At 45.7% G+C, this 16,927-nt stretch overlaps 1 protein-coding gene across 2 annotated transcripts in view; it reads right to left on the reverse strand.

Moving 5' to 3' along the window:
- ABLIM1 (actin binding LIM protein 1) overlaps window positions 1-16,927 on the reverse strand; it is a 217,508-nt gene that overhangs the window by 98,499 nt on the left and 102,082 nt on the right. For both annotated transcript variants that reach the window (XM_068961482.1, XM_068961484.1), the window contains 2 exons: window positions 6,573-6,699; window positions 4,813-4,906 (listed from right to left, as the gene is read on the reverse strand). In XM_068961482.1, coding sequence (XP_068817583.1) covers window positions 4,813-4,906; window positions 6,573-6,699 — 221 coding nt within the window. The remainder of the gene's footprint in view (window positions 1-4,812; window positions 4,907-6,572; window positions 6,700-16,927) is intronic.

The raw sequence follows: 16,927 nt of genomic DNA on the forward strand, positions 1-16,927 counted from the left end.
CATCTCTCACGTCTCCTGCATTGGCAGATGGGTTCTTTATCACCAGTGCCACCTGGGATGCTGATGAACCTTAAAGCTAATGACAAGGGACCTTCTAAGAGGAAGGCAGAGGAGGTTTGACACAGAGCAAAGAGAGGGCACAGAGGGGAAGGCTCTGTGCAGACCAAGGCAGAGGTCAGGGTTATGTAGCCACAGCCACCAGAGTCTGGAAGAGGCAAAGAAAGATCCTCCCCTAGAGCCTTGGAAGGGAGCCCTGCCAACACTTCAGTTGTGGACTTCTGGCCCCAGAACTGTGAGAGAAAGTTTCTGTGGTTCTAAGCCACCACCGTTACAGAAGACACGGGGAACTCACAATACATTCACAATCTCTACGGGTAAAATCAATCAGAAACAACAGCAACAACAAAACCAAACATCACAGACTGGAAAGGCAAAATGTGGTATGTCCATACAATGGAATATTATTCAGCCTACAAAAAGAAGAAGAAACTGTCACACACTACCACATGGATGAAACTTGCAGACATCATACGAAGTGAAAAAGCGAGAGTGAAAAGTGAAAGTCTCTCAGTCGTGTCCGACTCTTTGTGACCCCCATGGACTATACAGTTCATGGAATTCTCCAGGCCAGAATACTGGAGTGGGTAGCTGTTCCCTTCTCCAGGAGATCTTCCCAACCCAGGGATCAAACCCAGGTCTCCCACATTTGCAGGTGGATTCTTTACCAGCTGAGCCACCAGGGAAGCCCAAGTGTAAAAGGGCCATTGCAAAATCAAACGAACAAACAAGACCCCACAATACTGTATGATTCCATTTACATGAGATACTCAAGAGTAGTCGAATTCATAGAGACAAAGTAGAACGGTCACTGCCAAGTGCTGTGGGGAGAGGTGGATGGGCAGTTACAGTTTAATAAGCACAGACTTCAGTTTTATAAGACATAAAGGGCTACGGAGCTGGATGCTGGTGACGGTTTCACAACATCATAAGTCTATGTAATACACGGACCTGTACTCTGAAGCATGGTTAAGATGTTACATTTTATGTTACGTGGTGTGTGCTCAGGTGTGTCCAACTCTCTGTGACTCCATGGACTGCAGTCCACCAGGCTCCTCTGCATGGGAATCTGCAGGCAAGAATACTGGAGTGGGTTGCCATTTCCTGCTCCTGGTATATTATGTGGATTGCACTGTAATTTTAAAAATGGGGAATACCCAAACCAAAACCAGGATTATAGTATTTACAACAAATCAGACCCATCCTGCTGCACCTACGGTGGATCAGAGAATAAAGGTGGAGGGAGGAGCTCAGGGTTTTCTGCTGGGAGCTGGGCCAGGCTGACTCATGAGCTGTCACATGTCGGCGTGCTCACAGCGCAGGACGATTTTCTAGATCACACACCCATCTGAGAGGGACAGCACGCCCACTGGGTGGGTCTTGACTCTGCCTGGAACCCCGCTGCAAACTGCTCCCAGAAGCCCCACCTCTGTGGGTCTGTGTGGAAAGGGTGCAAGGTCTCACCCCCACCATTGGCCCTCACGGAGGCCTGAAGCCAACGTGGTAAGGGGCCCTCACAGCCCCTACCAGCATCGAAGTACTCGGCCTCCAGGGAAAAAGCAGAGTGAGCAGATGTGTCTTCAACACGGCACGTTCTTGGATCCAGTTTTCTTTTAGAGATTCCTTCCCACAGCAGTTGAACTAAATCTGAAGGTAATCAACATCCTGCCCTCCTCAGTCCTTTTGTCTCCCCAACTCTTTTTTTTTGGGGGGGGGGGCCCACAGTCCCACTTGTGGCCTGAGGAGAGAGCTGCCTCCATCCATGCTGTCTACAAATGTGGGGGCTCCAAGCTGGGGGCGGCATTCACTGTCTTCCTGCCCCTTTAGCTATAGCCAAACATCTGGGAAATAGTTCTAGTGTTTTATTTATTTGTTACTGAATTAGGATCAACATACAATATTATATTAGTTTCAGGAGTACAGCATAGTGATTTGGTTTTTTCATGCATGGATTACTCCAGTAAGTCTAAACCCCATCCTCCTGCTGTTTTAAAATGAAATTTCCTAACTGCTCCCACCTCAACAGGTTTATTTCAGTCCCATGTAGCAGATAAAACTTGGGAAGCTCAAAGGAAATGCTGTTGAGTCCCTCGCAGGGCTCCTTGCTCTGTGGAGGGACGAGGGACAGATTAAGAGGACAGACAAGGACCACTGCACTTGTCTGGGGATGAGATGGCTGGATTTCAAGCGACACTCTGGACGCGTCACATCCATCTTCTCCAGTAGCTTTCCTAAGGATGTGCATGACCTTGGGCCCCAAACCTAGCCTTGAAGTATCCTGGGACTCGCAATAAAAGCCTTATTGGAAGGGCCATGAGAAATCCCCCTTACCCCAACTGTGTGTGGGTGGTGGGGGTCCACTTCTCAGGTGTCACTCCAGCCAGCGGCACCACTGTTTGCTGTCCAAAGCTCTCCTCTACCTGCCCTCCCTGTCTGCCCCCCAACTCCATTTACATCCATTAATGTTTTGCATTTGAGGTGAAATTCACATAACACCAGATACACCATTTTAAAGGGAACTACTCCATGACGCCTAGGATATTCACAAGGTTGTGCAACCACTTCCTCTACTTCTGAAGCAGATTCATCACCCTAAGTGGGAACCAATAAGCAGTTACTCCCCACTCTCTCCCTGCACTCAAGTCCAGGTAACTGCTTTCTCTATGGATCCATCTATTCCGGATATTTCATGTAAATAGAATCACATAGTATGCAGTCTTCTGTGATCGCTTCTACCACTTGGCATGATGTTTTCAAGGTACATGCATGCTGTAGCACATGTCAGAATTCCTTCCTAAGGCTGGGGGACAGGCTACTGTCTCTAAATACTACACTGTGTTTATCCATCCATCCATGTACTCGTGGGTTGCTTTCCCTTCTGCCTGGTGTGAGCAGAGCTGCTGTGAACAGCGGGTCACACTCATTTGAGGACTCCCTCCCATTCTTCACACTGCAGTCTGATCCTATCACATGATGTTCCAGCTACAATCACTTCAATACTTCCCACCATCCTCAAGGTAAAGCCAAACTCCTGACTGATTTCTGAGGTCCTCACACTTGGGCCCCTCCCTTCCTCCAGCATCCTCTCTCTCACCCACAGTCCTGCCCAAATGACTTGGTTTCTTGGGTATGCTGTACTTGTCCTTGCTGCTGAGCCTCTGCCACTGCAGTTTCCTCTTCCTGAAACACTGTTCCTCTGGGTCAGGAATTGCACTGACAACCTGCATCTCAAATCTAATTAGCTGGACTAGGTCCAGCACAGAGCCAGCACTGCCCCCTGTCCTGCATTTCACGGGCAGGAAGGCATCACGGGGCTTGCTGTGGGATTAGGAAGACTACACCCACAGAAGATGCCCAGGGACACCTCAGGGGCCACTCAGATTCATGTCCTGGGTCCCTGGACCACACCCTGCTGGGAAATTTGAATGTGGTGATGTGGATATAGTGACCTGGTGTCTACAGAAGCAATGTGACAAGTTGCCCGGTCATGTTCCCAGGACCCTATTGGGCGTCCTGACCCACCTCTGCTCAGCACACATCCTCACCCTGAGACTTGGGGTGGGTGTGAGGCAATGTTTACTTTTCCTGTGTGTGTGTGTGCACTCAGTGGTGTCCAGCTCTTTGTGACCCTGTGGACTGTAGCCCTCCAGGATCCTCTGTCCATGGAATTCTCTAGGCAAGAATACTGGAGTGGGTTGCCATTTCCTGCTGCAGGGGATCTTCCTGACCCAGGGGTCGAACCCAGGTCTCTTGTATCTCCTGCACTAGCAGGCGGATTCTTTACCACTGAGCCACCTGGGAAGCTACCTGGGAAGCCCTTACTTTTTCCCTAAGAGTGGGTTAATATCTCGCAGGCTTGTGGGCAGGCGGGCAGTGACTCTCTGACCTCTGGCCCCAAGTCTACTGATGGCGCCAACTCAGGAGCTCAGTTCCGCCCAGAGGCAGAAGCTGGCGGGGCAACTGCTGAAAAAGCAGGAACCAAGCTTCCCAGTGCGAGGCAGTCACACCTGAACTTGACAGGCTTCTGTCAGCCTAGGCCACAGGACGTTCTGGGTCACACAGGATGTGGTTTTCTAAGTGTGAGGAAGCCTACACCCTCACCTCTAACGACTTTCTTAACTTCCATTCAGAGCCTCTGCTCCCTGAGTCTGTATGCTCCCATGTGTACAGACGTGAGCACACACATATGTGCACACACAGATATGCGGGCACATATTGTAGCTCAGTTGGTAAAGAATCTGCCTGCAGTGCAGGAAACCCGGGTTTGATCCCTGGGTTGGGAAGATCCCCTGGAAAAGGAAATGGCAACCCACTCCAGTATCCTTGCCTGGAAAATCTCATGGACAGAGGAGACTGGTGGGCTGCAGTCCATGGCGTTGCAAAGAGTCGGGCATGACTGAGCAACTAACACTTACTCACTTACTTATACACACATTTGTACACACAGACACATGTGGCTCGAACACAGTCTTCATTTCCTCTTTTCTAACTTCTAAATAAAAGAACAGTTTAATATAACCATTCCTCCTACATAATTCCTCTAGACTCTTTTTCATTCTTTTTTTCCCTCATGTTCTCTATCCTTCCGGTTTCCAGCATGAAGTAGACACTGCCTGAGAAGACAGTGTTACACAGACATTCTCTACTTTCTTTCCTCCGCACGTGAGAAAAAGATGGAAAAAGAGACCCTTGTGTGTTTCCGAGAGCCTTGAGGACCACGGCGGTGGTTCTGAGGGGCGCCCGTGTGTCACTTACCTCCAGGACTTTCCCTGTGATGAACTGGTGGCAGGCTTCACATTTTACCCCGAAGAGCCCCTGGTAGTCCTTTTCACAATATGGAGCACCATCCCTGCAGGACAAAGACAGCTCAGCTTCCGAGGGCAGGAAAGACGCCCAGACCCCATCTCTCTCCGCCCAGTTGCACAGAAGGGGAGCAGAAGTTTTTTCTCGCTCAACTACCATTCACATGCCTGCAGGAGCCCTGGTGGGGGAGGGTCAAAACCCACAAGAGCAAACTCTCCAGCGAGAGTGCTGAGGTCCTCCAGGCCACACGGGAGTAACAGCCAAATGGCTGTCGCTGTGCATTCCTTGACTGCCTCAGACCTCACTAGCAAAACCAAGGCGTCCCTCTCTTGCAGCACCAGGTGGCGGGCTTCAGCTGTAGTCCCGTGCTCCTCTTCCTTGTCTCCTCCCCCACACCTCCTTGATTCACACACCAGAGCCTCCTAAGAGCGCAGAGACGCCTTCTCCTTGGCCCTGAGGGAGCCTGGGGGCCCAGGGGCTCTCAACCATCCTCCTGAAACTGCCTTCATTTACCTGTTGCATGCGTGCTAAGTTGCTTCAGTCGTGTCCAACTCTTTGCGACCCTATGGACTGAGGCCCACCAGGCTCCTCTGTCCATGGGATTCTCCAGGCAAGAACACTGGAGTGGGTTGCCATTCCCTCCTCCAGGGGATCTTCCCCACCCAGGGATCAAACCTGCATCTCTCACGTCTCCTGCATTGGCAGGCGGGTTCTTTACCACTAGCACCACCTGGGAAGCCCCTCATTTACCTCATGACACAGTTAAAATATCATGTTCTAGGTGTGCCATTGCATGGGAGAGTTAAAACGTCTCCAGACAGCCCAGTTACCTAGCTCTGCACAGGCGTCAGTGTTAAAGGCGGAGCAGTTCTCTTTGGCTGTGCCTCAGAATCACCTGTGTAGTTTCTGCCTCCCGAATACCAGGGTTTGCTTTACCTCAGATCTGGAGAATTAGATTTCAAGGGGGTGGGGCTCAAGCTACTTACTTAGTTTCACTGTGTATATTCATACATTAAATTCATTAAAAAAATTTTTTAATAGATGCTGGTTGGAGAACATTTTTAAAAGTGGATAGGGGAAAATTTTCCCTTACTGCCTCTAGGCCCTCCCCCCACCCCATGCTCATTCTTTCCTCAATTTAAAAGGTAACCACTGTAACTAGCTATTCAAGGTCACATTAAACAAAACCCTCAAAACGTCACCTGCTCTAACTCTTCTGTACACCAGCCTCTGACTCTAAGGAACCTACTCTAGAGTGGTCCTAATGGGCTCTGTGCCTGGACGCTGAGTTTCTTTTTGGGGGGATGGGGGCAGGGGAGGGCCAGCAGACATGGCTGAGACCTGGAAGGAGGATAAAGGTTTACCATCAGTAGTTTCAATGGGGAAATGACGGGGGTGGGGGGGATTAGCGAAAGTAAAATTACTAAATGCTTAACTGGTTGCAACATATAGCCTACCATTATGTCAGCTTCGTTAATTGTTACATTAGGCAATGATGAACATTTCATTAAATTTATAGCAGGCAACAACAGAAGAATAAAATTCCTTTCCAAAGTTTCATAGCAAAAAGTTTATATGGATTGTGGAATGTGAAGGTCTTTCATTATGTCTGATGGGCTGGGCTGGGCTAGGGTGTATTCCACGAGCGCAGGGCAGCCCATGATGCCCCACCCCTGCTGAAGGATCCATCCACGCCTGCGCCCCAGGCTTACTTGCTGATGTACTCGCCGGTGAGGACTTTCCCGCAGGACTTGCACTTAAAGCAACCCAAGTGCCACTGCTTTTCCAGCGCCAGCAGGGCCTGTCCATTCTTGATGTCTCGTCCGCAGCCAGCGCAATCTGGAAAAGAGCAGCCGCCGGCCCTTACTCCACGTTTGTTAAATCCATAGTTTTGCTAATCCAAGCAGGTGGACCCCCTTTGATCCCCAGCATGCACCCACCACATACTCAATAACTATTTACTTAAGCGCCATTTCATTCCGCGTTCTCGCCCAGAGGGCTCGCAGACCCCCCATCCTCCCTTAGAGCGGGAACATCATGAGCCTCAGCAGATCCAAGGGCCTGGATGTCCTTCATCTGTTTATTTCCTTGGGGGTGATTTAAACAGCCTCTGAGCTCCAGCTGGCCCAGAGAATACTTAATTATAGCGTCTTGGCTGTGATTTTAAGAAGGCCCTCCTCAGCCTTTATTAATTGAGGGCACCTGTGAGTAGCTAAGTACCAGCTCCCCCTCCCCCTCCCCCTCCCATGCTGGCTGCCTCCCTTAATACTATATATGCGACTTCTGGAGCAATGCCCATAAGTCTCATTTTTGTAAACAGGACTCTACTTCCTTATCACCCTAAAACCAGACTGTCCAAAATTTGTGATCATTAATTCAGTGGCTCTTAATTCCTCAGCTTTAAATTCTCCGTGGCAGGATCCTGTGAAGAAGATAAAGAAGGTATTTCTTCACAGTAAAGAATGTAGGCCCTGGAATGGGACACCCTGGTTCTGAACCCCAGCTCGCTGTTGGCTAACCACGTGACCCAGCCTAGTTCCCCCCTTTTCTAAGCCTTGGGATCCTCATATGAAAGCCAGGATGTTATTAGTGCCTGTCTCAAGTTCTCTGATGAGGATTCAATGGAATAAAGGACTCAGGTCTCTATGAAAGTTTGCTATTATTATAGTTGCTGTTATTCTGGTTATTAGATACATCATTATTAGGGAAGCTGAGTATTTAAAAGAACCCAGAAGAATGTATAGGCATACACCATTTTATTGTGCTTCGAAGATAATACTTTTTTTTTAAAACAAATTCAAGATTTGTGGCAATGCTACCTCGATCAAGTCTATTGGCATCATCTTTTCAAAAACCTTTGCTAACTTCATGTCTCTGTGTCACATTTTGGTATTCTCCCAATTTTTCAAACTTTTTCATTATTATTTTATCTGTTATGGTGATCTGTGATCAGTCATATTTGATGTTACTACTATGACTCACTGAAGGCTCAGATGGTAGCATTTTTTCAGCAATATTTTCTAATTTAGGTACAATCATTGCTGTTTTAGACATAATGCTATTGCACACTCAGCAGACTACAGCATAGAGTAAATATAACTTTCATTATGCACTGGGAAAGCAAACAATTTGTGTGGCTCATTTAACTGCTGTATTTGCCTTACTGTGGTGGTCTTGAACCAATCCACTGAGCATGCATTATCTCTGAGGCTTGCATGTAAACTGGGCAACCTTTCTGGAAAGCAATTTAAATGTCTGCTGCTGCTGCTAAGTCGCTTCAGTCGTGTCCGACTCTGTGCGACCCCATAGATGGCAGCCCACCAGGCTCCACCGTCCCTGGGATTCTCCAGGCAAGAACACTGGAGCGGGTTGCCGTTTCCTTCTCCAATGCATGAAAGTGAAAAGTGAAAGTGAAGTCGCTCAGTCATGTCCAACTCTTAGTGACCCCATGGACTGCAGCCTACCAGGCTCCTCCGTCCATGGAATTTTCCAGGCAAGAGTACTGGAGTGGGGTGCCATTGCCTTCTCCAAATAGAGACACTTAAAATCAATGTACCTGAGAAAGGGAAAGAAAGCATTGCTGGCAGGTTGCCACTGATATCCCCAATTGATCACAAAAATCATTCAGAGAATAAAGAAATGTGCAGACAAGTCCCCTCAGTACACAAAGTGATTCAATAGCCCCCTCTTCTGACCACATCTGTGGCTGCTGCTCCTGTACTAATGATGACATTTCTAGCCCAACTTGAATTCTCTCTTCTTCTAGAAAAACTTTCCTATAGTACCCGGCACAAGCTCAAGTCCCATAAAGATTCCTCCAAATGTCCCCCAGCAGTGGCTCACAATTATCGTGGTTTTCTTCCTTGCTGAGGTTTAAGTACACTTGACTTTTATTTTTTGACTACAGATGTGTTTCTGGTGACCTTTGGGCACTCGGTATTTACATAACCTTTAGATCCAGCAATCTCATGGCTAAAATTTCACTCTGCAAATAAATTTTGAAAAGGATGTGCATGTGAATGTATGTGTTCTATCCCCTGAAAAATATATATTCACCCCCTACTGCATTTTTGTAACAATGAAACTGAAAACAACATGTGGACATTAATGAGAAAGTGGTTAAATTATTGTTAAGGATAGTCATTAATGGGATACTACACACTGTTAAAAAGAATAAGGTAGATTTGTGTGCAGACATGGAAAGAAGTCCAAAATAGACTGGATAAAAAAACAAGCTGTAAAACAGTATGTACAACATAAGCTCATTTTTCTAAATCATGAGAACGTAAAAAGAATTGAGCAAATAAATATTTAAAAAGTTAAAAGTATACTATACAAGTTATGAATACTGAAGTTTAGAATTTCTGTAAGTATAGCCCATTATAAGCTAGTGTATATTATATGGTCACAAAGCATGAATTTTTTTGTTTTTAAGCTGGGATTTACATGATGTCCAGCATCTCACCAAACTGCTTTCAGAGGGAATCACACATCTGGTAGTTTACTATAAAGCTAAAAATGGAAGACCATGATATTTGCTCAATGCAATTTCTAAAAGATAACAGCACAAGATGAATATAAGATGAATTGGTAGGTTTTATTAAGTGAACTGAAAATTTTTTTCATTTTTCTGATTAGATTATGCCCACTAGGTGGCAGTAAAGATTTAAAATAATATGCAAGATGCCGGTTGGTTGAATTTTTTCAAGTAGAAAATAAACTTTAGAGATGGCTTTTCATTTCTACAGCAGAGGAGCTCAGGGAGGTAGGCGGGGCTGTTCATATCTCCCCCTTCGCAACACTGGGGTCCTAGGAGATCAAAGGTGGGGAGACAGCCACAGGGCAGGCTTTAGAATTAGGAAGACTTGGGCACTAACTAGGAAAAGTTACTCTCTCTGAATCCTCATTTCTTCATCTCTGAAGTGCAGACCCACTTCTCAGGTTGCTGGGAGGAAGAAGAAACACTCTGTATTGTGAAGTGCTTCATATGACTTAGAACACTTGGTACCTGTTGGTTGTTCCACATAGTTCTCCTTTCCTTGATAGGGTCTGAGCTAGGACTAGAAACCAGGTTTCTTGACTGCCTTTCACTTTTTCAGAGACATTACTTTGCCGACTAAGGTCCGTCTAGTCAAGGCTATGGTTTTTCCAGTGGTCATGTATGGATGTGAAAGTTGGACTGTGAAGAATGCTGAGTGCCGAAGAGTTGATGCTTTTGAACTGTGGTGTTGGAGAAGACTCTCAAGAGTCCCTTGGACTGCAAGGAGATCCAACCAGTCCATTCTGAAAGAGATCCGCCCTGGGATTTCTTTGGAAGGAATGATGCTAAAGCTGAAACTCCAGTACTTTGGCCACCTCATGCGAAGAGTTGACTCATTGGAAAAACTCTGATGCTGGGAGGGATTGGGGGCAGGAGGAGAAGGGGATGACAGAGGATGAGATGGCTGGATGGCATCCCGACTAGAGGACATGAGTTAGAGCAAACTCTGGGAGGTAGTGAAGGATAGGGAAGCCTGGTGTGCTGCATTCCATGGGGTTGCAGAGTCAGTCATGATGCAGAGACTGAACAGCAATGGGGTCAAAGTGCCTGCCATTTGGAAGCCTCTGACCTCACAGATGATGTCCTGACTCTCTCAGATCCTCCATGCCCTGCAGTGCCCTGGGGAGGGCACATATTCTACAGCTGATATTTTTTGAATATATTTATTTATTTGGCTGTGTTGAGTCTTAGCTGTAGTATGTGGGATCTCAGTAGTTGTGGTGTACAGGCTTAGTTGCTCCAAGGCATGTGGGATCTTATTTCCCTGACCAGGGATCGAACCTGAGTCCCCTGCATTGCAAGGCAGATTCTTAACCACTGGACCCCTGGGCAAATCCCATCTACAGTTGATCTTGATCATGTTTCATAGAGAAGCATTTACCAAATGTGACTACCTAAGAGCCAGCCATCTGGTGAAACTGGGCTGGAAGGAGAGGTTGGGGATGAGCCTCCTTCATCCCAAACCACAAGATGTAAATTAAGCAAATCAACAAAGACGGCCTTCTGGCCCAGAACACTGGCCCAGCTGACTCAGAATATTCTAGTGTACTCCACAGAGGTTACACATTCGTTCCTCTTTGGACAAAACTGTATTCTCTCCTTAAACCTGACATCACGCTGGGGAAAATAGAAAAGATGCAGAGATAAAAAGATTCATGCTGATGGTTCATGCTTCCTATGCTCATTCCAACCAAGCTCTTTTATAAAGAACAAAATGTCCTCCTCTCTATCTTCATGTTTTTCAGCTGTTGAGAAAATTGTTTGCACGTCACTGGAGCAGCTGCTGATAAATATAGAAAGTCGGTTGATTGGCACTGGAATTATTGCCAAAGTCAGAAGTAGGTGAATATGAGGCAACGTCAAGGAAATCAAACCCTCCAGCAACTTGCTGGTCCTCCCCTGGGGATAAACAATGGCCAAGTGTGAAAACAGAAGAAAGCTATAATAAGAAGGGGATGACAGAGGATGAGACGGTCGGATGGCATCATCGACTCAATGGACATGAGTTTGAGCAAGCTCCGAGAGTTGGTGATGGACAGGGAAGCCTGGCATGCTGCAGTCCATGGGGTTGCAAAGAGTCAGACAAAACTGAGCGACTGAACAACATAATCACCTTAAACACTTTGCCTGAAGCATTTCATTCTTGGCACCAGAAGCCAAGAGAAAAATAGGGATTTGGCTACTTCCGTCCAAGTTAAACGAACATCCAAGTACACACCTGGCTTCATATTTACACCATTTTGTTCAAAGTCAATAAATATCCTTGAGAATAGGGATCCTGTCTGTCTTCACTTGGCATAGGGCCATGGACACCTGGGCTTCAAGAGTATTTAAGATGAAAAAGGTGACAAATGGCTCTCTGGAAGGTTCCCAAGCTAAGAAAGGTGTCATCAGTTGGGCTGGCTTTAAAGTCCTGTCAGCCTAGATACCTATGTTCTTTGTGAGAATAATTTCAGCCTTCCTAGAGTCTCCTGTTTGGGAAGGGTAAGAGCTAAAAAGATGTCTTACTCTGTGAAGATGGCTCTAGGAACAGAAGGCTGAAGAATGAAACTACAGAAAAGGGATATCATGGGACCTGAATTCCTGATCATTCCCACCTTCCCAGGCTTCTGTCAAGCCCAGAACCATCAGTGGAGGTGGAAGCTGCTACTCACAGTGGCTACCTGTCTGGGACTAAAGCTTCTAGAATATGGAATGGGGCTTTCCCCAGTCTTGAAAATTTTGGCTATTGTTTTAGAGCTGAAAATGATGATAAATATTCCATCTCCTAGAGCAGGTTGCTAGCAGTACCCTGGCTGGACTTAGCAAAGGATTGTAGAATCTACCTGATGACTCAACCCCTACTGCCTCCCCACATCTGAAATTATCTTATTAACATTTCTAGCATCCTTTAAAAAAATTTTTCCAAAAAAGCAGAGAGGAGAGTGGGTTGGGAGCTGTCTACACAGCAGGCATGGGTGTTGGCTCCCCTATATTGTGAGAGGAATTAAAGGACCCTGGGAGAAGGGGGGACTGGCTCCCTGCTCCCCACCTAGATGTTCACTAAATGGAGGAGCTCAGGCCCTGGTGCTGCTGTGGGTCCATGAGAAGCTTGATGTTAGAGTCTTGGGACAAACTTACTGGACTGTCCTGGGGCTTGGTGATGTTCGTGAACAGTCTGCAGCCTGTGGGAGTCTGGAAGATCTGGAAATTAGGAAGCTGGCTGGACGCCTTCCTGAAGGCAGGTGAAGGAGGACAGAAGGCAGAGAGGTGGGCATGGCCACTGTTTGGCTCACTGAGGATGCCCGTGTGTCCTCTGGCTGGGGCCCACATCCAAGCATCATGAATGAACCCACCTGGGAAAGCTACCTGCTGAGCATGGGAGATTTCATTAGAAAGAGGCTATGAGGAGCAGGGGCTTCCCAGGTGGTGCTAGTGGTAAAGAACCTGCCTGACGGTGCAGGAGACATAAGAGATGTAGGTTTGATCCCCGACTGGGGAAGATCCCCTGGAGAAGGGCATGGCAACCCACTCCAGCATTCTTGCCTGGAGAGTCCCACGGATGGAGGAGGCTGGCAGGCTGCAGTCCATAAGGTCGAAAAGAGTCAGACACGACTGAAGTGACTTAGCATGCATGAGGAGTAGGGCCTGAGGCTGGGAAGGTTGGAGGGGGTTTGTTGAAAAAGATTAGCCAGAAATTGCACACTTCTGTCAAGGAATTAAAAATGGGCCCTATACATATATATATATATATATATAATTTTTTTTTAATGTCTCCAGCCAGTGTTAGCTGAAAGTCAGTATGACAATGCCAGTATAACATCTTGTCCCCTGTACCTGTCATTTCCCTCCCCTCTGCCTGGACCCTCAAGGAACCACAAGCAGAACAGGAAGGAGGTAATAAAAAGGGGCAGAAGAGGCTGTACCCCCTCCTTACTGCAGGTCTCCTATTTGGATCTGATCTGAACTGGGAAAAGGGTACAGATCTGATATGGATGTGAGAATAAAGGCTTTGACTGTACTGGACTTTTAAGAGCTGAAAGTGAGCAGAAAGCTATGGAACTGCCTAGGATATTATTAAGGGTGAGAAAGAGAGCTCTGGTAGAGGATAATAAAAGTAGCAACAACAAAAAATAAGACCATTGTTTTGTCCCACGAGTGTTCTGACCGTTCTACATGCGGATTGTGCAACACACAGGGGTGAAGAACTTCTGGACAAAGAGACCTGGGGTCAAATTCCAGCTCTGACACAGAACCAAGGGACCCTGCGCAAGCTAGGTAATTTGGGCTTCAGCTTCTTGATTTGCAAAACAGGCAGATGAACAGAACTTACCTTCTGGGGCTGTTGTGAGGGTGGACAGAACATGTGTAATCCGCAAGCATGGTGTTGGGCATACAGTAAACAATCCAAGCCTATCCTCACACCTGCAGTAACCTCATAAAACCAACATTGCCTCTTTCCCTTAACAAATAACTGAAGTAAGTTAGATAGAGAAGGAGAAATATCCTATGACATCCCTTCCACTGGGGAATCTAAAAGGAAATGATACAAATGAACTTACTTACAAAACAGAGAGACTCAATGACATAGAGAATGACCTTATGGTTGCGGGTGGGAGGGATGGGATGAAGGGATGGTTAGGGAGCTTGGGATAGACATGTATAATCTGCCATATTTAAAATGGGTAATCAACAAGGACCTACCGTATACCATGTGAAACTCTGCTCACTGTTATGTGGCAGGCTGGGTGTGCCAGGAGTTTGGGGGAGAGTGGATACATGTATATGTACGGCTGAGTCCCCTCAATGTCCACCTGAAACTACCACAACATTGTTAATCAGCTATACCCCAACACAAAGTAAAAGGTTCAAGAAGTAAAAAAACAAACAAAAACCAAATAACCAAGACCCACTGTGAGCCTCTAGAAAAGGCATTTTGGTTTCTCTGATTCCACAGTCATCACCTTTCCATTAACGTTACTATTGTTGTTATTATTGTTCACCCCTACACTTTTACTTTTTATTTATTTAGTTATTATTCAGCCCTTAACTTTTAAAAGATCTTGCATACTTTGCCTAAGTCCTCCCTTAGGCCTTCCACTAACCTGGAAGGACAGTGGTTATCCACATTTCACAGTTCACAGGACATCTGAGATCCAGAGAGACTTTGAAGACATTTGATGCAAAAGTTTCATTTTGCACACAGGAAAGTAAGGCCCGGGGTGGGCCAATGCTTTGCACAAGGTCACACAGATAGAGAGTGCCCCATTAACTGCAGAGTGGAAATCTTTATTCTCAAATGCTCTTGAACATGAACCCAGGCCTTCACAGCTTACAGGGATTTTCTGGGCTTAAAGTTCTAATCGTGCATTTGTTCCCCTGGTTATTGCCTCTTTTGCTGTCAACTGGCAAAAACATCCACCATGGAGCTGAAGCATGGTTTCACTTGTGGGTATAGAGAATTATTGTGCAAACAATGTAAACTGTAAAGACCGTGATGCTGGGAAAAATTGATGGCAGGAAAAGGGGGCAGGAGGAGAAGGATTGATAGAGGATGAGATGGTTGGATGGCATCACTGACTTAATGGACATGAGTTTGAGCAAACTCCGGGAGATGGCAAAGGACAGGGAAGCCTGGTGTGCTGCAGTCCATGGGGTCACAAAGAGTCAGACACGACTGAATGACTGAACAACAAAAACAAATGTAGATCATCGAAGGGGCTAGAGAGAGACTTTACTCATTTAACTGATGTTTGCTGAGATGCTGAGAAGTTATGTCAATAGAGATTTTAAGTCAGTTCAGAGTATTTCCTTCCTCTATTGTAGTCTTTAAAATTAAGAATTAAAAACTCACATTTCAGGATTGATACTGTTGCCTATTTAAGTTCCAGAAAATTTAAGTTTTCCCTGGAATCCGTCTTTAAAAATGATAATAAAAAAAACTCTAGTTGTCAACTAGAGACGACCACATAAGTTCATGGCCATACACGTGGATGAAGAATAAATAGACACCAAATTATTTCAGATTTAGGTCATTATTAATAGATAGCAGATAAGACTTTGGAAACCCTATAAAATATTCAAGTGGTGTCTTTTTAATAGACTGTTAAATAGGAGCACTTTATCCCTGGCCAGGAGTCAGTATAAGGCGCTTTAAGGAGAACAAACAAGCAAAATCCCCTGATTTAAGTTCTGGGGCTTGGCTAATGTGACTCCTGAGTTTAATGACATTGTATCTTGTCATTCAATGGCTCCTACAAGATGTGGATTTCCCGTGACCCTGTGTGATAAAATGGTGAATATGCAGAATGCCAGAGACCAGTCATTCTCTCCAAAAAAGAGAGAAACTGGAGACAAGAGCAGAGTGACCCAAACATAGGTCAGATGCTGTGAGGTTAACAAGCTGCCTTTGACACAAGCTTTCAACACATCTGATGAGCCTCTGACATGTGGATCCCTCCATGGGAATAACTGTGGGAGGCACGTAGTGGCTGCCTGCTTTATACAGGACAGATATTTTTATTTTGCCAAGGTTTCCATCCTTTCCTAGGGTCAAAATGTCAACTGCCATCTGTCCTCACACATCTGACCACATGTTCCTATGTTACCAGCCTGGCCCTTTTTTGTAGCCTATGAATTTAAAAAAAAAAAAAATCCAGACTTTTTAATGCTATTTTCTTGATAAGACTTGGCTTACAATTTTAGCATCTTTAAGGTATAAGGGATTTGGAATTTGGGCATTTGAAAACCTTCCTTTGATTAAAAAGACCACATCATTTAACAGCAATAAGAGCATCCATCTAGCAAGCAGACACTGTTAAATGCTGACCTCTGAACTTCACCTGTCCTGTTCAGTGTTGTCAGGTTCCAACCAGACATCTATGAGTTAGCAACTATTGACTGGCTGCAGTCCATGTCAAGTCACTGACACGAATCGGCAGTTTTCTTTCCTAGCATCTCACGGCAAATACCATGGGTATGAGGTCACCAAAAGGAAGGACACATAGAGGGCAAAATGCAAATACATTCATATGAAGCACTTTTACGGATTACTTTCTGGGACTTCCCTGGTGGTCCAGTGGTTAAGATTTCACCTCCCAGTGGAAGGGAATCAGGTCAGTCCCTGGCTGGGAAGCTAAGATCCTGCATGCCTTAAACCAAAACATAAAAACAGAAGCAATATTGTAACACATTCAATAAAGATTTTTAAAAGGGCCCACATAAAAAAAAAAAAGGAATTCATTTTTAAAGTACTTTTTCACTTCTGAAATTCTATACTGCACTGGCCAAAAAGTAATTCATGGGGTCATAAGAAAATACTGGTTGGGGCTGAGGGGTGGATTGGAATATTCATATTTATTTATATTCAAATACATTGGTACAGTGTATTTGCCATGGCTCTAAATAATTTACATTCTCAAATTCACTAAAAACAAGGCAGAATTACTTTAAAACATTATGCATTGCCTGAATATGTAACCTTGAACCAAACTTTGCACAGTCACCCATGACCTCGCTTAGGTCAGTTGCTTCCTTTGCTATCTTGAT

This window comes from Capricornis sumatraensis, chromosome 23, assembly GCF_032405125.1.
Source record: "Capricornis sumatraensis isolate serow.1 chromosome 23, serow.2, whole genome shotgun sequence".
In the NCBI taxonomy this organism is placed as follows: Eukaryota; Metazoa; Chordata; class Mammalia; order Artiodactyla; family Bovidae; genus Capricornis; species Capricornis sumatraensis.